The 16,593-nt window shown below is 39.5% G+C and overlaps 1 protein-coding gene across 4 annotated transcripts in view; it reads left to right on the plus strand.

Annotated features, from left to right (window-relative positions):
- Positions 1-16,593, plus strand: part of UGGT2 (UDP-glucose glycoprotein glucosyltransferase 2) — a 195,987-nt gene that overhangs the window by 106,253 nt on the left and 73,141 nt on the right. For all 4 annotated transcript variants that reach the window (XM_086709349.1, XM_025924004.2, XM_086709355.1 and 1 more), the window contains 4 exons: positions 9,173-9,337; positions 9,803-9,926; positions 10,018-10,116; positions 12,451-12,545. In XM_086709349.1, the coding sequence (XP_086565475.1) occupies positions 9,173-9,337; positions 9,803-9,926; positions 10,018-10,116; positions 12,451-12,545 (483 nt within the window). The remainder of the gene's footprint in view (positions 1-9,172; positions 9,338-9,802; positions 9,927-10,017; positions 10,117-12,450; positions 12,546-16,593) is intronic.

Genomic DNA, 16,593 nt, shown 5'->3' on the forward strand with positions numbered 1-16,593 from the left:
TCTTTCTGCCTTTTTTTTTTTAAATCCAGTTTGAAAGCTTCTAGAATCTTTTTATCTCTGGTGTTTGGAAATCTCATGATCTGTCTTTGTATTGATCCTCTTTCATTCTATGTAGGGAGTATTTGGTGAGTTCCTTCTAATAGATTCATATCTATAATTCTGGGGATTTCTTTTTTCTTTCTCTAATGCTTTCGTTTATTTTCTCTGGCCTTTCTGAGTTTTCTGAGTTGGGTCTCTATTTGCTTTTTCTTCTTTTTTTGTTCCTTTGTCTTTTTCATTCAGTTTTTTAAAAATTTTCTGGAGGTGCCTCTTGTATCATATTCCTGTTTTATAGCATCCCAGTTTTTCTTTCATGGACGCAATATACTGTCTTAGCTACAAGTGTTTTGTGATGTGTTGTTGTGCTCCCTGCATTACCTCTGCCTTCTAAAGCTTCCATTTTCTCATTCGTTTCGATTTCTCTCTTTTGTGTTCGAAGCATTTGTCAGATGTCTTACACTGTCTGGTTGTCTTTCACATGGAAGTATGAAATCCTGAAAAGCGGATCACAAACACGTGGGTCTTGTGAGTTGGTGAGCCTCGCTCGGGGCGCTGAGCTGACCTGCAGTTAAAGCAGCATTTGATTCTTCAAATAAGAATTCTTTATTTTCTTCTTAGAAGGAGTACATGTGACAGAAGAGGGTGCACCTGTGGGAGTGAGGGCACGAGTTATGTGTGGGAACCCACTATTGTGGTCCAGCACTGGGTGTGAAGGATGGGAACTTTCCTTGAATCTCCCGCCTGGTCTCCGTCCCCTTTCTCAGCTCTCCACCCTGCCTGTCATCACCGAGGCTGGTCTCTGTGATTCAGTTTCAGCAGAGAATAAGAAACGCAGAACAGTTTGGATTTTCGGGGTTGAGAGAGGGCCCTTGAGAGCCAGCTGCTCCCTGTGCAGACTCTCAGCTAGTTTCCGCTTTCTCTGCTCTCATCCTCCGTCCGGGATCCGGAGTGTCTCCAGCGATGATGAAAAATACTCATGTTCCGTTCTGTCTGCACAGGTGTGACTTCACTTTTTACTTTGCTCGCCTGCTTTTTGTCTTTTCTTCCGTTTTTCTTTATCTTTGCGGGCTCTTACATTCTCTGTTATTCTCACTTTAGTGAAATGTGTGAAGAGAGAAGAGGTAAGCATGTATGTGGATGAACCTACCGTATTTAATCAGAAACCCACTTTTAAGCAGTGAAATTTGTATTGTGTTATTTAAGATGTCTGCAGTCATCGTCTCCTGAAGTTACGAATATTAAGGATTTTTGTAAAGATTAGGGACACAGTACACTCTTCAGAAATACTAAGTTCCATTTTTGTGTTATGTGCGTACGTGCCCCCTGTTTGCTCTCGGTTCACTGCCGTCCTTTCCTGCAACTGTCCTGTAAGGATGGTCTACGTCTTCCGTCCCAGTGTTACCTGACAACCCTTCAGTTGAGCTGGGTCTTCTCCACTCCCTACCCCTCCCAAACTCTACTCTAAACCTGCATCTATTCCCTAAGCCCCTTTCCTGCCTTCCTCTTCACACCTAGAAAATCATTCTGACTCCTGCATCATGAAGAAAATTGACGAGTTTAGGCCTTTATTCCCTCAGCTCATGTTCCCGTAATTTTCTCTCTCCATCCAAACTTTATCTGCACTTTGAACAGATGTTTATTGAGTACTTCTAATGTTCAAGCACAAGACGTAAAAGAATAGCGTGCAAGGAAAATCTCCTTGAAAATTTTTAATGAAATAAAAATGTAATAGAGCAGAGAGAGAAATTAAGAGAAAGAAATAAAAATAAGAATAAATGGCAAACCAGTAGAGTCTCAATCCAGAAGACTCAGGAAGAACAGAGAAAACAAAGGAAAGGAAAGCATCAGAGAAATTTGTCCCCGAGAAGTCCCCGAGATTGATGGACATGTGTCTTCACTGGAAGGGACCCCCAGTACACAGCACATAGAGTGAAAGGGGAGTGCTCTGGGGGTGGAGATAAGGAATACAGTCTCTGAGTGGGGGATGGCAAGCTGAGTCCTGAAGTAGGACGAAAAGTTGAATCAAAGAAAACAAGAAAGTGGCAGGAGATTGACACCCCAGAGGACAGTGTTAGGAAGTCCAGAGTTGTGAAGAACTGTGAGCAGTTGGTGTTGCCTCTGTGTGGATAGCAGTGGAGTTCTGTTGTGTGTGTGTCATGGAAGGAAGGGGGCGGATTGCACAGTGAACAGTGTCTAACTGGAACTCAGAACAGTCGAAGAAGACCGTGGCAACAGTAAAAAGTCTGAGAAGATTGGGGCGCCTGGGTGGCGCAGTCGGTTAAGCGTCCGACTTCAGCCAGGTCACGATCTCGCGGTCCGTGAGTTCGAGCCCCGCGTCGGGCTCTGGGCTGATGGCTCAGAGCCTGGAGCCTGTTTCCGATTCTGTGTCTCCCTCTCTCTCTGACCCTCCCCTGTTCATGCTCTGTCTCTCTCTGTCCCAAAAATAAATAAACGTTGAAAAAAAATTAAAAAAAAAAAAAAAAAGTCTGAGAAGATACTGAGCAGTGAGGTGACCATGACCTGCCTTTTTTTGAAAGAGCACTCTCCATCATTTTGAGTCAGTCGCTGGAGGGCACAGTGTATGGGATCGTCTGTCTTTCAGAAGAGAGAACTGACAGGAACCGACCCACAGCTCTTAGAAGTGGCAGGAAAGACCAGGAGCTCAAAGGGTTTGCGGCTCCTACACCTGTGTTTCTTGCCCCCAAATGCTGGCAAAGTTCACTTTGGACCCCGTTGCTGCCACCAAATCTGTTAAATGACACAAATTCAACCGAGTAACTTTTAAGGTTCTAAATGGCTTTTTTTTTTTTTTTTTTAATGCTCATGAATAGGACAGCATCCCCTCTAGCAAACGGAAGGATGATCTGAGGAGTTACACTAAGTGGAAAGATTTTTAGAGATGGAGGTGGGGCAGGAACGTTATTAGCAAAAGAAAAGGATTGTTTTGGGCAAGGAGGCTTTCCCTTAGGGGAAAAGCAGGGGGGTTAATATGGAGACTACTTCTCTGCCCTTGTGACAGACTCATTGGTACTGATCTGATGGAAAATTTTCTGAGGGAGACTGAAGCTGCAGTTAGATTAGGTGTTAAGTCCCTGTTTGGCAACTTGTTCTTACAGGGCTAAAAATATAAAATTCAGTGTCATTGGCTTATTTGTGGTACTTAAAGCTTTTGGAATGGGCGGGTGGCCTAATTAGAAATCATGGAGTAAATCAGAAGAGGGCTTGCATTTCCAGCAGAGACATACCCATACCTGGTTGATTGCCCGTAAGGATCCTGAATCAAAAGCATCTAAAACCACGCCCATCATCTTCCTTGTTACCCCATTTTGTTCTTCTTTATGCCTGTCCTACAGGGTAGCGTCATCATTCACCCTGGCCACCTATGCAAGAAGCCTGATGGCCATCCTAACCCACTGCTTCGCTCCTACCATCCCAAACAGTACAGGGTTATGTTCCGGCCGTCCAGCCAGCTGAATGTCTCAGAAACTGCCTTGTTCTCTCCTTGCCCATCACCCCTGATTTCTGTTCTGCTTTTGCCCTCTTTCCCATGCTATTGTTGTAGTTCATGAGCGACACTCCCAGGGCGTGTTCTCCCCCGTCTTTCCTTCTCACTGTTGCTGCTGTGGTCTTTTTTTTAAATAAGCACACCTGATCCTATTACTTACCAGTATTTACCCTCTTCTTAGATGGAACTGACCATGCCCTCCTTGGAACCCCTGGGTGCTATACTCACACTTGTTTTTAATGGGTCCATCTCTTCCTCTGTTAAGCTATGAGTTCCCTTAGGACAGAATTTGCATTTTATTTATGTGCACTCATAAGCCTAATACACAGTAAGTGCCCAGTAAATGGGTGGTGGGCATTAAGGAGGGCACTTGTTGGGATGGGCACTGGGAATTGTATGTACAGGATGAATTACTAAATTCTGTACCTGAAACTAATACTATACTGTATGTTAAACTGACTGGAATTTAAATAAAAACTTGAAAAAGAAAAAATTAAATGAAATGCAGTAGCCGCGTGGTGGCCCTGGAGGTGATTTCATCTCTGCGTGTGTGTTTCAGCATCTGTAAAATGGATGTAATGGTAGTACTTAGCTTCACAGAGTAATTATGAGAATGTTAGCAATGATGGTAGCTATAATAATACATAGTTGTGAATAGCAGATGAATTGGTTAGTAACTTCTGTCATTCCCAAGGTAAATAGCAGATGTTGAGCGCCTTCAGGAGCTGGCCTCTGTCCCGTATCTCACTGCTCCCACACACAGAACTCTCCCCACCGTAGACACAGAAAATTACTTGCAGTTCTAAATATATCTGTCAAGTCATTCAGGGCCCTTGTTTCCTTATGGACCGTGTGTCTAGATGATCTATCCATTGTTGTAAATGGAGTGTTAAAGTCCCCTGTCATTACCACATTCTTATCAATAAGGTTGCTTATGTTTGTGAGTAATCGTTTTATATATTTGGGGGTTCCCATATTCAGCGCATAGACATTTATAATTGTTAGCTTTTCCTGATGGATAGGCCCTGTAATTATTATGTAGTGCCCTTCTTCATCTCTTGTTACAGCCTTTAACTTAAAGTCTAGTTTGTCTGATATAAGTATGGCTACTCCAGCTTTCTTTTGACTTCCAATAGCATGATAAATAGTTCTCCATCCCCTCACTTTCAATCTGAAGGTGTCCTCAGGTCTAAAATGAGTCTCTTGTAGACAGCAAAGAGATGGGTCTTGTTTTTTTATCCATTCTGATACCCTATGTCTTTTGGTTGGCGCATTTAGTCCATTTACATTCAGTGTTATAGAAAGATATGGGTTTAGAGTCATTGTGATGTCTGTAGGTTTCATGCTTGTAGCGATGTCTCTGGTACTTTGTCTCACAGGATCCCCCTTGACCCAAAGCAACAGAATATACTTTCTTCTTGAGTGCACATGGAACATTCTCCAAGATCACATACTGGGTCACAAAACAACCCTTCATAAGTATACAAGAATTGAGATCATACCATGCATACTTCCAGACCACAATGCTATGAAGCTTAAAATCAACCACAGAAAAAAGTCTGAAAAACCTCCAAAAGCATGGAGGTTAAAGAACACCCTACTAAAGAATGAATGGGTCAACCAGGCAATTAGAGAAGAAATTAAAAAATATATGGAAACAAACGAAAATGAAAATACAACAATCCAAACGCTTTGGAATGCAGCGAAGGCAGTCCTGAGAGGAAAATACATTGCAATCCAGGCCTATCTCAAGAAACAAGAAAAATCCCAAATACAAAATCTAACAGCACACCTAAAGGAAATAGAAGCAGAACAGCAAAGACACCCTAAACCCAGCAGAAGAAGAGAAATAATAAAGATCAGAGCAGAAATAAACAATATAGAATCAAAAAACTGTAGAGCAGATCAATGAAACCAAGAGTTGGTTTTTTGAAAAAATAAAATTGATAAACCTCTAGCTAGGCTTCTCAAAAAGAAAAGGGAGATGACCCAAATAGATAAAATCATGAATGAAAGTGGAGTTATTACAACCAATCCCTCAGAGATTCAAGCAGTTATCAGGGAATACTATGAAAAATTATATGCCGACAACCTGGAAGAAATGGACAAATTCCTAAACACCCACACGCTTCCAAAACTCAATCAGGAGGAAATAGAAAGCTTGAGCAGACCCATAACCAGCGAAGAAATTGAATCAGTTATCAAAAATCTCCCAATAAATAAGAGTCCAGGACCAGATGGCTTCCCAGGGGAGTTCTACCAGACGTTTAAAGCAGAGATAATACCTGTCCTTCTCAAGCTATTCCAAAAAATAGAAAGGGAAGGAAAACTTCCAGACTCATTCTATGAAGCCAGTATTACTTTGATTCCTAAACCAGACAGAGACCCAGTAAAAAAAAAAGAGAACTACAGGCCAATATCCCTGATGAATATGGATGCAAAAATTCTCAATAAGATACTAGCAAATCAAATTCAACAGCATATAAAAAGAATTATTCACCATGATCAAGTGGGATTCATTCCTGGGATGCAGGGCTGGTTCAACATTCGCAAATCAATCAACATGATACATCACATTAATAAAAGAAAAGAACCATATGATCCTATCAATCGATGCAGAAAAAGCATTTGACAAAATTCAGCATCCTTTCTTTATAAAAACCCTTGAGAAAGTGGGGATAAAAGGAACATATTTAAATATCATAAAAGCCATTTATGAAAAGCCCACAGCTAACATCATCCTCAATGGGGAAAAACTGAGAGCTTTTTCCCTGAGGTCAGGAACATGACAGGGATGTCCACTCTCACTGCTGTTGTTGAACAAAATGTTGCAAGGTCTAGCATCAGCAATCAGACAACAAAAGGAAATCAAAGGCATCAAAATTGGCAAGATGAAGTTAAGCTTTCACTTTTTGTAGATGACATGATATACATGGAAATTCCGATAGACTCCACCAAAAGTCTGCTAGAACTGATACATGAATTCAGCAAAGTTGCAAGATACAAAATCAATGTACAGAAATCAGTTGCATTCTTATACACTAATAATGAAGCAACAGAAAGACAAATAAAGAAACTGATCCCATTCACAATTGCACCAAGAAGCATAAAATACCTAGGAATAAACCTAACCAAAGATGTAAAAGATCTGTATGCTGAAAACTATAGAAAGTTTATGAAGGAAATTGAAGAAGATATAAAGAAATGGAAAAACATTCCGTGCTCATGGGTTGGAAGAATAAATATTGTCAAAATGTCAATACTACCCAAAGCTATCTACACATTCAATGCAATCCCAATCAAAATTGCACCAGCATTCTTCTCGAAGCTAGAACAAGCAATCCTGAAATTCATATGGAACCACAAAAGGCCCCGAATAGCCAAAGTAATTTTGAAGACCAAAGCGGGAGGCATCACAATCCCAGACTTTAGCCTCTACAACAGCTGTAATCATCAAGACAGCATGGTATTGGCACAAAAACAGACACATAGACCAATGGAGTAGAATAGAAACCCCAGAACTAGACCCACAAAAGTATGGCCAACTAATCTTTGACAAAGCAGGAAAGAACATCCAATGGAAAAAAGACAGTCTCTTTAACAAATGGTGCTGGGAGAACTGAACAGCAACATGCAGAAGGTTGAAACTAGACCACTTTCTCACACCATTCACAAAAATAAACTCAAAATGGGAAAAGGACCTGAATGTGAGACAGGAAACCATCAAAACCCTAGAGGAGAAAGCAGGAAAAGACCTCTCTGACCTCAGCCGTAGCAATTTCTTACTTGACATGTCCCCAAAGGCAAGGGAATTAAAAGCAAAAATGAACTACTGGGACCTCATGAAGATAAAAAAGCTTCTGCAAACAAAGGAAATAATCAACAAAACTAAAAGGCAACCAACGGAATGGGAAAAGATATTTGCAAATGACATATTGGATAAAGGGCTAGTATCCAAAATCTACAAAGAGCTCACCAAACTCTGCACCCGAAAAACAAATAATCCAGTGAAGAAATGGGCAGAAAACATGAATAGACACTTCTCTAAAGAAGACATCCGGATGGCCAACAGGCACATGAAAAGATGCTCAACGTCGCTCCTTATCAGGGAAATACAAATCAAAACCACACTCAGGTATCACCTCACACCAGTCAGAGTGGCCAAGATGAACAAATCAGGAGACTATAGATGCTGGAGAGGATGTGGAGAAACGGGAACCCTCTTGCACTGTTGGTGGGAATGCAAACTGGTGCAGCTTCTCTGGAAGACAGTGTGGAGGTTCCTCAAAAAATTAAAAATAGACCTACCCTATGACCCAGCAGTAGCACTGCTAGGAATTTACCCAAGGGATACAGGAGTACTGATGCATAGGGGCACTTGTACCCCAATGTTTATAGCAGCACTCTCAACAATAGCCAAATTATGGAAGAGCCTAAATGTCCATCAACTGATGAATGGAGAAAGAAATTGTGGTTTATATACACAATGGAGTACTACGTGGCAATGAGAAAGAATGAAATATGGCCCTTTGTAGCAATGTGGTTGGAACTGGAGAGTGTTATGCTAAGTGAAATAAGTCATACAGAGAAAGACAGATACCATATGTTTTCACTCTTATGTGAATCCTGAGAAACTTAACAGAAGACCATGGGGAAGGGGAAGGAAAAAAAAAGAGGTTAGAGTGGGACAGAGCCAAAGCATAAGAGACTCTTAAAAACTGAGAACAAACTGAGGGTTTATGGGGGGTGGGAGGGAGGGGAAAGGGGGTGATGGGTATTGAAGAGGGTGTCTTTTGGGATGAGCACTGGGTGTTGTATGGAAACCAATTCGACAATAAATTTCATATATTAAAAAAAAAAGAAAAGAAAAGTTGCAATTGCCTGAGGCTGTGTTCTCTTCCCCCCAATTCCTGTCTTCACATGCACTTCTCCCACTTTATCTTCCCAGCAAATGTTTACTCACCCTTTAAGACTTTCCCTGTCACCCCTTCCCAGAGGCTTCTCTGACCCCCTCCTCTCCATCCCCGAGTTTTCTTCCTGGCTGCCACAGAACTTTGCATGTGCCTCTGTTTTGGCCGTGTCTGTGTGAATCCCTTGAGGGCCGACTTTCAGCTTTGTATTCACAGTGTCTTGTTTAATGCCGATGGCATGAATTCAAAAATTGTTAATGAAACGAATGCAGGGCTGAATGAATCTCTGATCCAGATAAATGGTATGTTTTTTAATGTTATACTGTGCACAGGGGTCAGCACATCCTGCCCTCCCACTGCCTCTTTTACATATACAGTTTTCTTGGGAGGTAGCCCCACATCCCTGCATCGGTGTATACCCCTGCTACACTACATACAGCATCAGAGCTGAGTAGTGGAGACGGAGACTGGATGGCCCACAGAGGCTGTGATGTGTGCTAGCTGGCCCTTTACAGGAAAAGCTTCCTGATTCTTGCTCCATAGGTAGATTACTTTGCTTTAAATAATGTTCGGAAAGGACAAATGAAATTAGCACAATTAACCTTTTTTTCCTGTGGCGTCTCAAAATGCACCAATGCCCGTCCCTTCTTTTACATATGCATTTCTTTTCCAGACAGACGTTTTTCAGTTTAACTCTGATATTTTTTGAACTAAATAGGTGGGAGCAAGCTTTTATAAGATGACTGGCCTGGGTCCTTTGCCTCAAGCTCTTTATAACGGAGAATCCTTTAAGCTTGAAGAGCTCAATATGAAAGAACTAGAAATGGCCCTTCTTCGCAGAATGATGGACGCGACGGTATATTTACAGAGGGACGTTTTTATGGTAGGCAAGCATTTATGAGGAAGTACATGATAGATGATATCTTTATAAATGATTTTTTGCATTAAAACAACTTTCTGTAGCAAAAGTTTCCATCCTGATCACTTAGTAACGAATTTAAAAGTAATAATTAACTAAGTTTATCTGTGCATAATTACATCAGAAATGCTTAATCGGAAAAAAATTCAGGTATTTACAGGAATATTTGTTGTAAATGTAAAGTTTATTGTATGAATCCTAATTGCCTAAATTATTTATTTATTTATTTATTTATTTATTTTAGATTAGCCTTTAAGTATGTAAAGTTTATTGTATGAATCCTAATTGCCTTAATTAATTATTTAATTATTTATTTATTTATTTATTTATTTTATTTATTTTAGATTAGCCTTTATATTCTGCGCATAACTTTAGAACATATGCCTATAAATTATCTGTGTTACCTAAGTAATATTTTTGTTGTTTCAGGGTCGATTAAATGATCGAACAAATGCAGTTGATTTCCTTATGGATAAGAATAATGTTGTACCCCGTATAAATCCTTTGATTTTGCATGCTAAATGGCAGTACCTTAATTTAATATCCACATCAGGTAAAATGATCCATATACTTTCTACAAATGCTTACTGAGTTGTGCATGTTTTATTAAGTGGTTATTTAACATTTAATATGAAAATTTTCAGTAACTGCTGATGTTGAAGATTTCTCTACGTTCTTTTTCTTGGATTCGCAAGATAAGAGTGCTGTAATAGCAAAGAACATGTATTATTTAACCCAAGAAGGTAATGAGCATATTTTATTTTCCTGACTTTATTCCTAAAGTAGCAAAATTTGCAATTTTGGTGAGGTGTTTGCATAATGAATTTGTATGTTGCCATTTGACTAGAGGTCTGGTTTTCAGTTTCAGAGTTTGTAGTTTTTTAGGATACAAGGATTGTGCTGGGAAAATACCTTCTACCCTAGTTATATGTTCAGGGGCTCATCTTGGTTTTTTGCCTTTTCTTAAAGCAAGCTGTTCCACTTTTCACCTTTTTAAGAAAGTGATAAAAGACTTTCCGGACTGTGTAACCTCGTGTCTTATAATGCACGAGTAAGTATAATTCCCAGATCAGAGGAGAAGTAGTTCTACCCACTGATTAAACTTCTGGATTTTTGTTTACATTGGTGATTATAAGAAAAGAAGGGAGACCGATACAGGAATGTACTGGGAAATACACATTTAGCCTGGACAGGGAAGTCGATGGTGGAGCCAAGCCTTGTTAGAGTACAGTGACCTATTCGAAATAGACAAGGATAGTTGGAGTTCAGCTGGTTCGGTTTGCTTTGTTTTATTTGATGATCTTTGCTCTAGAGAGAAAAATGAGAGCCAATATGTGAAAGATAAAAGAAGACTGAGTTTTGTCTCAGTGTATGAGAGTGATCTAAAGATAAAATGAGGGGCGCCTGGGTGGCGCAGTCGGTTAAGCGTCCGACTTCAGCCAGGTCACGATCTCGCGGTCCGTGAGTTCGAGCCCCGCGTCGGGCTCTGGGCTGATGGCTCAGAGCCTGGAGCCTGTTTCCGATTCTGTCTCTCTCTCTGCCCCTCCCCCGTTCATGCTCTGTCTCTCTCTGTCCCAAAAATAAATAAACGTTGAAAAAAAAAAAATTTTTTTTTAAAAAATAAAGATAAAATGAACTTCATAGTAAGGGGTATATTTTTATAGAGAGAGTTTTAAGCAGAGGCCACCCAGCCAGTTTTTTAGAATGCCATGGAATCAAGATTGGATCAGATGGCCCCAGAATTACTTCCTAACAGATCCCAGATTTTATGTTCATAAAGTGGTCTGTCTCCAAGAAATCCAACAAATAATAAAATACAATGCAGTTCTATGTTATGGCAGAATAAGGTCCTGACTGTGACAAGTGAAGGGAAAAGGAAACAGAAACAAGGAATAAAAATAGGAGAAGTCTATTTTTCAGGTTCTGAGGTGTATTTCAAAAATTCCTTCTGGGCATCAGAATAAGTTAGCCTATAATTAATGGCCTTTGCTTAAATCTCTAGCAATTTAAAAGAATGTTAACTGGGAAACACCCAATTTCCTTTTGCTTGGCATTTATATAAACGTGTAAAGAACTGATGGAGTTGTGAGAAATTTACTTAGCACTTTGAAATAGTTCTCAGTTTACTAACTATGATGGTGAAAGTGCTGACCTTAAAAAGGCGTTAGAATTCTTTACCTTTCTTCTTTGAAAAGAATGTGCTGCTACTGCCTCACACTTAAATTGCTTCAATGTGAATTCAATGTCAGCCCTCTTTCTGTTATAGTTTTCATATAGTTAGATATCACTGAGTGTGGTAGTAATGGTGGCCTCACATCTATTCAGGGGTAAGTTTTTGGTCTGGCAAACGTTTTATAATTGTTTCAAGTAGGTTATGTGATCTAAAGGACTAGCTTTTGTGTAGGTTTTAATGATGGCTAGACAAGTGTACAGGTGATGCATACAGAGCCTAGATGAAATTAAACCCATTTAACTGTGACTTCAGAACTAAAAATTGTTTCTCCTTGTGGTTTCCAAATTTTCAAATTTTTCTGAAAAAAAGAATTGTATTAATGTTGATGGCACAGGTAATGTGAATTAGACCAAGTTAATAATAGAGGTTTGGGAATAAATGAATTGTAAGCTAATATTGCTGTTTTTAGTATCTATTAATAAGCTTTATTGTATCTAGTTTTACATCTATGTGGGGTATAATTCTCAATTTTAAAAAAATATATAGCTGTAGCTGGAAGACCATTTTGCTCGCCAATTCCGAAAACATAAGTATAATACAACTTTTGTCTACTAATAAAAGTATTCCACAGGTATGTCCCTTAGAGACTATTCTTACTTTTTGGTATCCGAGTTTATTTAAAGCTTATATAGCACTCTTCTAGTGTTTTTATATGCCTGTCAGTGTGTGTGTGTGTGTGTGTGTGTGTGTGTGTGTGTGTGTGTGTATAATCTTTAGCAATATTTTCTTATTTTCAAAAAATTAGCTTAATACTTTTTAATGTATTTTGTTAGCTGGAAATGTCCCCTGCTTTTAGTTTAATTTTAAAAAGAGGCAGCTTGACTAAACTATTTGATACTTTCAGATGATGATGTAATTTCTTCAGTTACTCTCTGGATTATTGCTGATTTTGACAAACCATCTGGGCGAAAACTACTTTTTAATGCATTAAAGCACATGGTGAGTATTTAGATACTCTTACCACAAAAATTTTATAATTTGTTGTTAATTTTGAGAAAGCCAAATGAAGAACGTGCATTAAATCTTATTCTCCTCCACGTTAATGTTTTAAGTCCTTCAGCTTGTTGATAAGGAGGCGAAAACGGGAACTCAAATTCAGTCTCCATGTACAATAGGCAGATTTGACCAGGAAAAGAAAACCCTGCAAGTCATCCATGATTCAGACCTGTGTGTTCCTGCTTGCCCTTGCTATTAGACATATACTTGTCTGCAATGTGTATGCACTGAATGTTTGTGTCTCCCATAAAATTCACATGTTCAAATCTAATCTGTAGTGCAGTGGCATTTGGAGGTGCGACCTTTAGGAAGGAATTGGGTGATGAATGGGATCAGTGCCCTTGTCAGAAGAGGTCAGAGAGCCTACTTCACTCTCTGTCCATCATGTGTAGATACATGGACAGATCCGTAGTCTGCAGCCCAGAAGAGGGTCCTCACCAGAACCTGACCATGCTGGCACCCTGATCTCAGATTCCCAGTTCCAGAACTGTAGGAAGTACATTTCAGTTGTTTATAAACCACCCTGTCTATGGGTACTTTGTTGTAGCAGCTGGAACTAAGACATAGTAGTTATAAATAGGCTATTAAAACAGAGTGAATGGTCCAGACCCTACCATTACATCAATGACACCAAATCTAGTTTTTACCAAAAGCAGTTTGTAAGAGCAGTTTTCCATCACATAGTCAGACAGCACTTTCTTTCTCTGAATATTTAAGAAAAAGAAAATAAATTTTCACTGAAGAGTATTTTAAGCCTTAAGTCAACCTTAATTTTTTTTTGTTATTAGAGAATTACAAACCAATATACTTCGATAGTATACATTTCTATATTTATTTAAAAATACTCTTTCATGGGGCACCTGGGTGGCTCAGTCAGTTGAGTATCCAACTTTGGCTCAGGTCATGATCTGGTTTGTGCACTGGAGCCCCGCACGGGCTGGCTGCTATCAGCACAGAGCCTCCTCTGGACCCCCTATCCCCACCTCTCTCTCTCTCTGTCCCTCCCCCACTCACACTCTCTCTCATTAAGGTAAATAAACATTTTTTAAAAATACTCTTCTATAACCTTCCATATTTCTAAGGGAGCATAAAAGTTTGTCTAGATTAAAAACACCTACAAAACGTAACTCAAAGTATTTTATGAAATTGTTTGTTTTCCATTAGCTAAGTGTAAATTTAGTGCTGATAACAAATTACCCCATAACTTAATGGTTTAAAAACAATAAACATTTTCTCAGAGTGTCTGGGGTTTAAGAATTCAAGAGTGACTTGGCCGAGTGGCTGTGGCTCAGGGTTTCTTGTGAGGGTGCAGTCAGGACTCTGGCAGCAGTTGTCTGAAGACTTGACTGGAACCAGAGCATCAGCTGCTAAGAGGGCTTGCGTGGCTGCTGGCAGGGGGCCTCAGTTTGTCACTGGCTCTTCATGGAACATCTCATTCCGTTGCCACATAGACCCCATTTTAGCATTGCTAAGTGTCCGCACAACGTGACAGCGGGCTTTCCCTAGAGTGAGTGCTAAAGAGACAGAAGCCACAGTGTGTTTTATGATCTGGCCTCAAAAGTCACACACTGTGCTTCCATAATATCCTATTGATGACACAGATCGCTCCTATCCAGTATGAGGAGGAACAATATGGAAGCACAAGTATAAAGAAGTAGGGATCATCGGGGGCCATCTTGGAGGGGCACTACCACATCAAGAATAGTTAATACATTTTAGACGAAACATAATAACATCAGTTGGGAGAATTTTCATGTCATGTTAGGCAGTCTCAGAACACATTCTGGCTTCATTCAAGCCCTGCAGACCAGCACATTCAAAAAGGGGTGTTTGAGGTCTGTGGAGTACATCACCTCTGCCTTCTGTCTCTTCTCAAGAATTTTTGGTAGCGTGTTCTTTGCGAGGCTGACAGATTGCCTTTTCCCAGTAGTTCCAATGTATGTGGCTCTCCCATTATGCACATATTGGTATGTTTAATGGTGTCCCACATTTCTCTGAGAATCTGATCATTTTAGTTCTTTTTACATTCTATTTTTCAAACTATAGCTCTGTTGATTTATCTTTAAATTCAGTGATCCTTCTGCCAAGTCAAATCTATTGAACCCCACTAGTGAATTTTTCATTTCAGTGATTGTACTTTCCAATTCCAGAGTTTCCATTTGGTTCTTCTTTATAATTTCTATTGCTTTGTTATTATCATCAGTGTAATAAGTTGTTGTACCTTCCTTTAACTCTTTAAGCATGGTTTCCTTTAGTTCTTTGAAGATACGTGTATGTCTGTTAAGTCCATCATCTAAGGTCCCTCAAAGATAGTTTCTGATGCTTAGTATTTTTCCTTAGTATAAATCATACTGTCCTCTTTCACTGCATATCTCATAATCTTTTACTGAAAACCAAACATTTTAGATAATACACTGGAGCACATTTGGATCCCATACCACTTCATCACCTGGACTGTTTGGTCATTTGTTTGTTTAGTGATATGACCGAACTCTCTCTCTAGTCTATCTCCCTCTCATTGTTTTTCTCTGATGTTCCTGCTCAGACTTTTTCCCTTGTTTTTATCTTTGATCTTGGTTTCCTGGAGACTGCCTCTGAGTCAGCAAAAGCCAATTATTGTTCAAAGTTTATACTTAAATACCCCCAGGCAGTTAGATGTTCACGCTTTACTGTTGGATGTCTGCTTGATTTAAAGGCTGCTTTCCAGGTTAGAGATTTTATGATTTTGCCCCACATTCACAGTGGAATAGTATCTTGGAATTTCCCTGATGACTCCTGAGAAGATTCAACCTTTGGTTTGGTCTTCCAGACTGCCGAGAAGGACTTTAATATTATTTTTAAACTTGACTTCCTAGCAGTTGCCCCTGGGTCAGAGTACCTTTTTATTTAGCAGTATTTGTTTAGGGAATGCCTTCAGTGTGCCCCCTGTCCCATTCTCATTACCCTGAGTGGGGCCACTGTAACACAGATGCAGTTTTCCGGAACCTCAGGGATGAGTGTGATCCCAGGACAGCTCTTTTCATCTCTCTCTTTCTCTGAGTCTCTCTCTCTGTTAAACCCATGGCCAATCTCTCATTCCACCTCACGTTTTTTTGCCTGGAGGACCATGTAAAAACATGCTCCAGATGGGATTTCACCCACAGGCTGTCACTTGCTAACTCTTGATCTGGTTCATTAATTGAATTATCTGCAGTATCAATTCTTATTTTTATTCTTTCCAGTATTATATTTTGAGCCTCTCTCATTTTCATTTCAGCCAGCTTGCTTTTAACTTTTGCCTTTCTCTCACTGGGGTCTCTCCTTATCTCTCTCTGAGTCTGTTTTTTGGAGGCATGTTTTCTTTTCATAGCTACACAAACTTTAAGAGACTAACATAATGAACACTTATATACCTAACACCTAGATTCTATAATTTTAACATCTTGCCACATTTGTTTTATCTGATTATCTGTTGTTAGTGGGGAGGAAGGGCAGAATAGTCTGCATTTTAAAGTAAGTCACAGAAATCAGCATATATTTTAAAGTACATACATTTTAAAGTAAGTCACAGAAATCAGCATACGTCATCCCTTAGTATTTTAATATGCATTTTCTAAGAATTAGGATATTTTACATAACTGCAATACCACTGTCCCATTCCTAGTACTAAGCCTACATTAAATTGTTCGCACAAAGATGTCTTTTCTTTTTTCAAGCTAGGATCTAAACGTGTTTCATTGTTACGTTTCATTAGTTTCTTTTATTATAGAACAGTCCCATCCACATTTTGTCTATTGACTTTTTAAAGAGACCAAGCTGGTCGCCTTTTAGAAAAATCCCACCTTACAAATTTCACAGATTTTTTTTTTCCTTACAGTATTTTTAACTTGTCCCTTAGCCCTTATATCTCCTCTACACTGGAAGCTATGTCTGACTTAATTAGATTCAGCTTCCGCATGTTCATGAGTGATGATGTATTCTTCATGCTCTGTTTGTACACTACCAACCTGAA

This window comes from Puma concolor, chromosome A1, assembly GCF_028749965.1.
Source record: "Puma concolor isolate L17-30 chromosome A1, mPumCon1.1.hap2, whole genome shotgun sequence".
NCBI classification, from domain to species: Eukaryota; Metazoa; Chordata; class Mammalia; order Carnivora; family Felidae; genus Puma; species Puma concolor.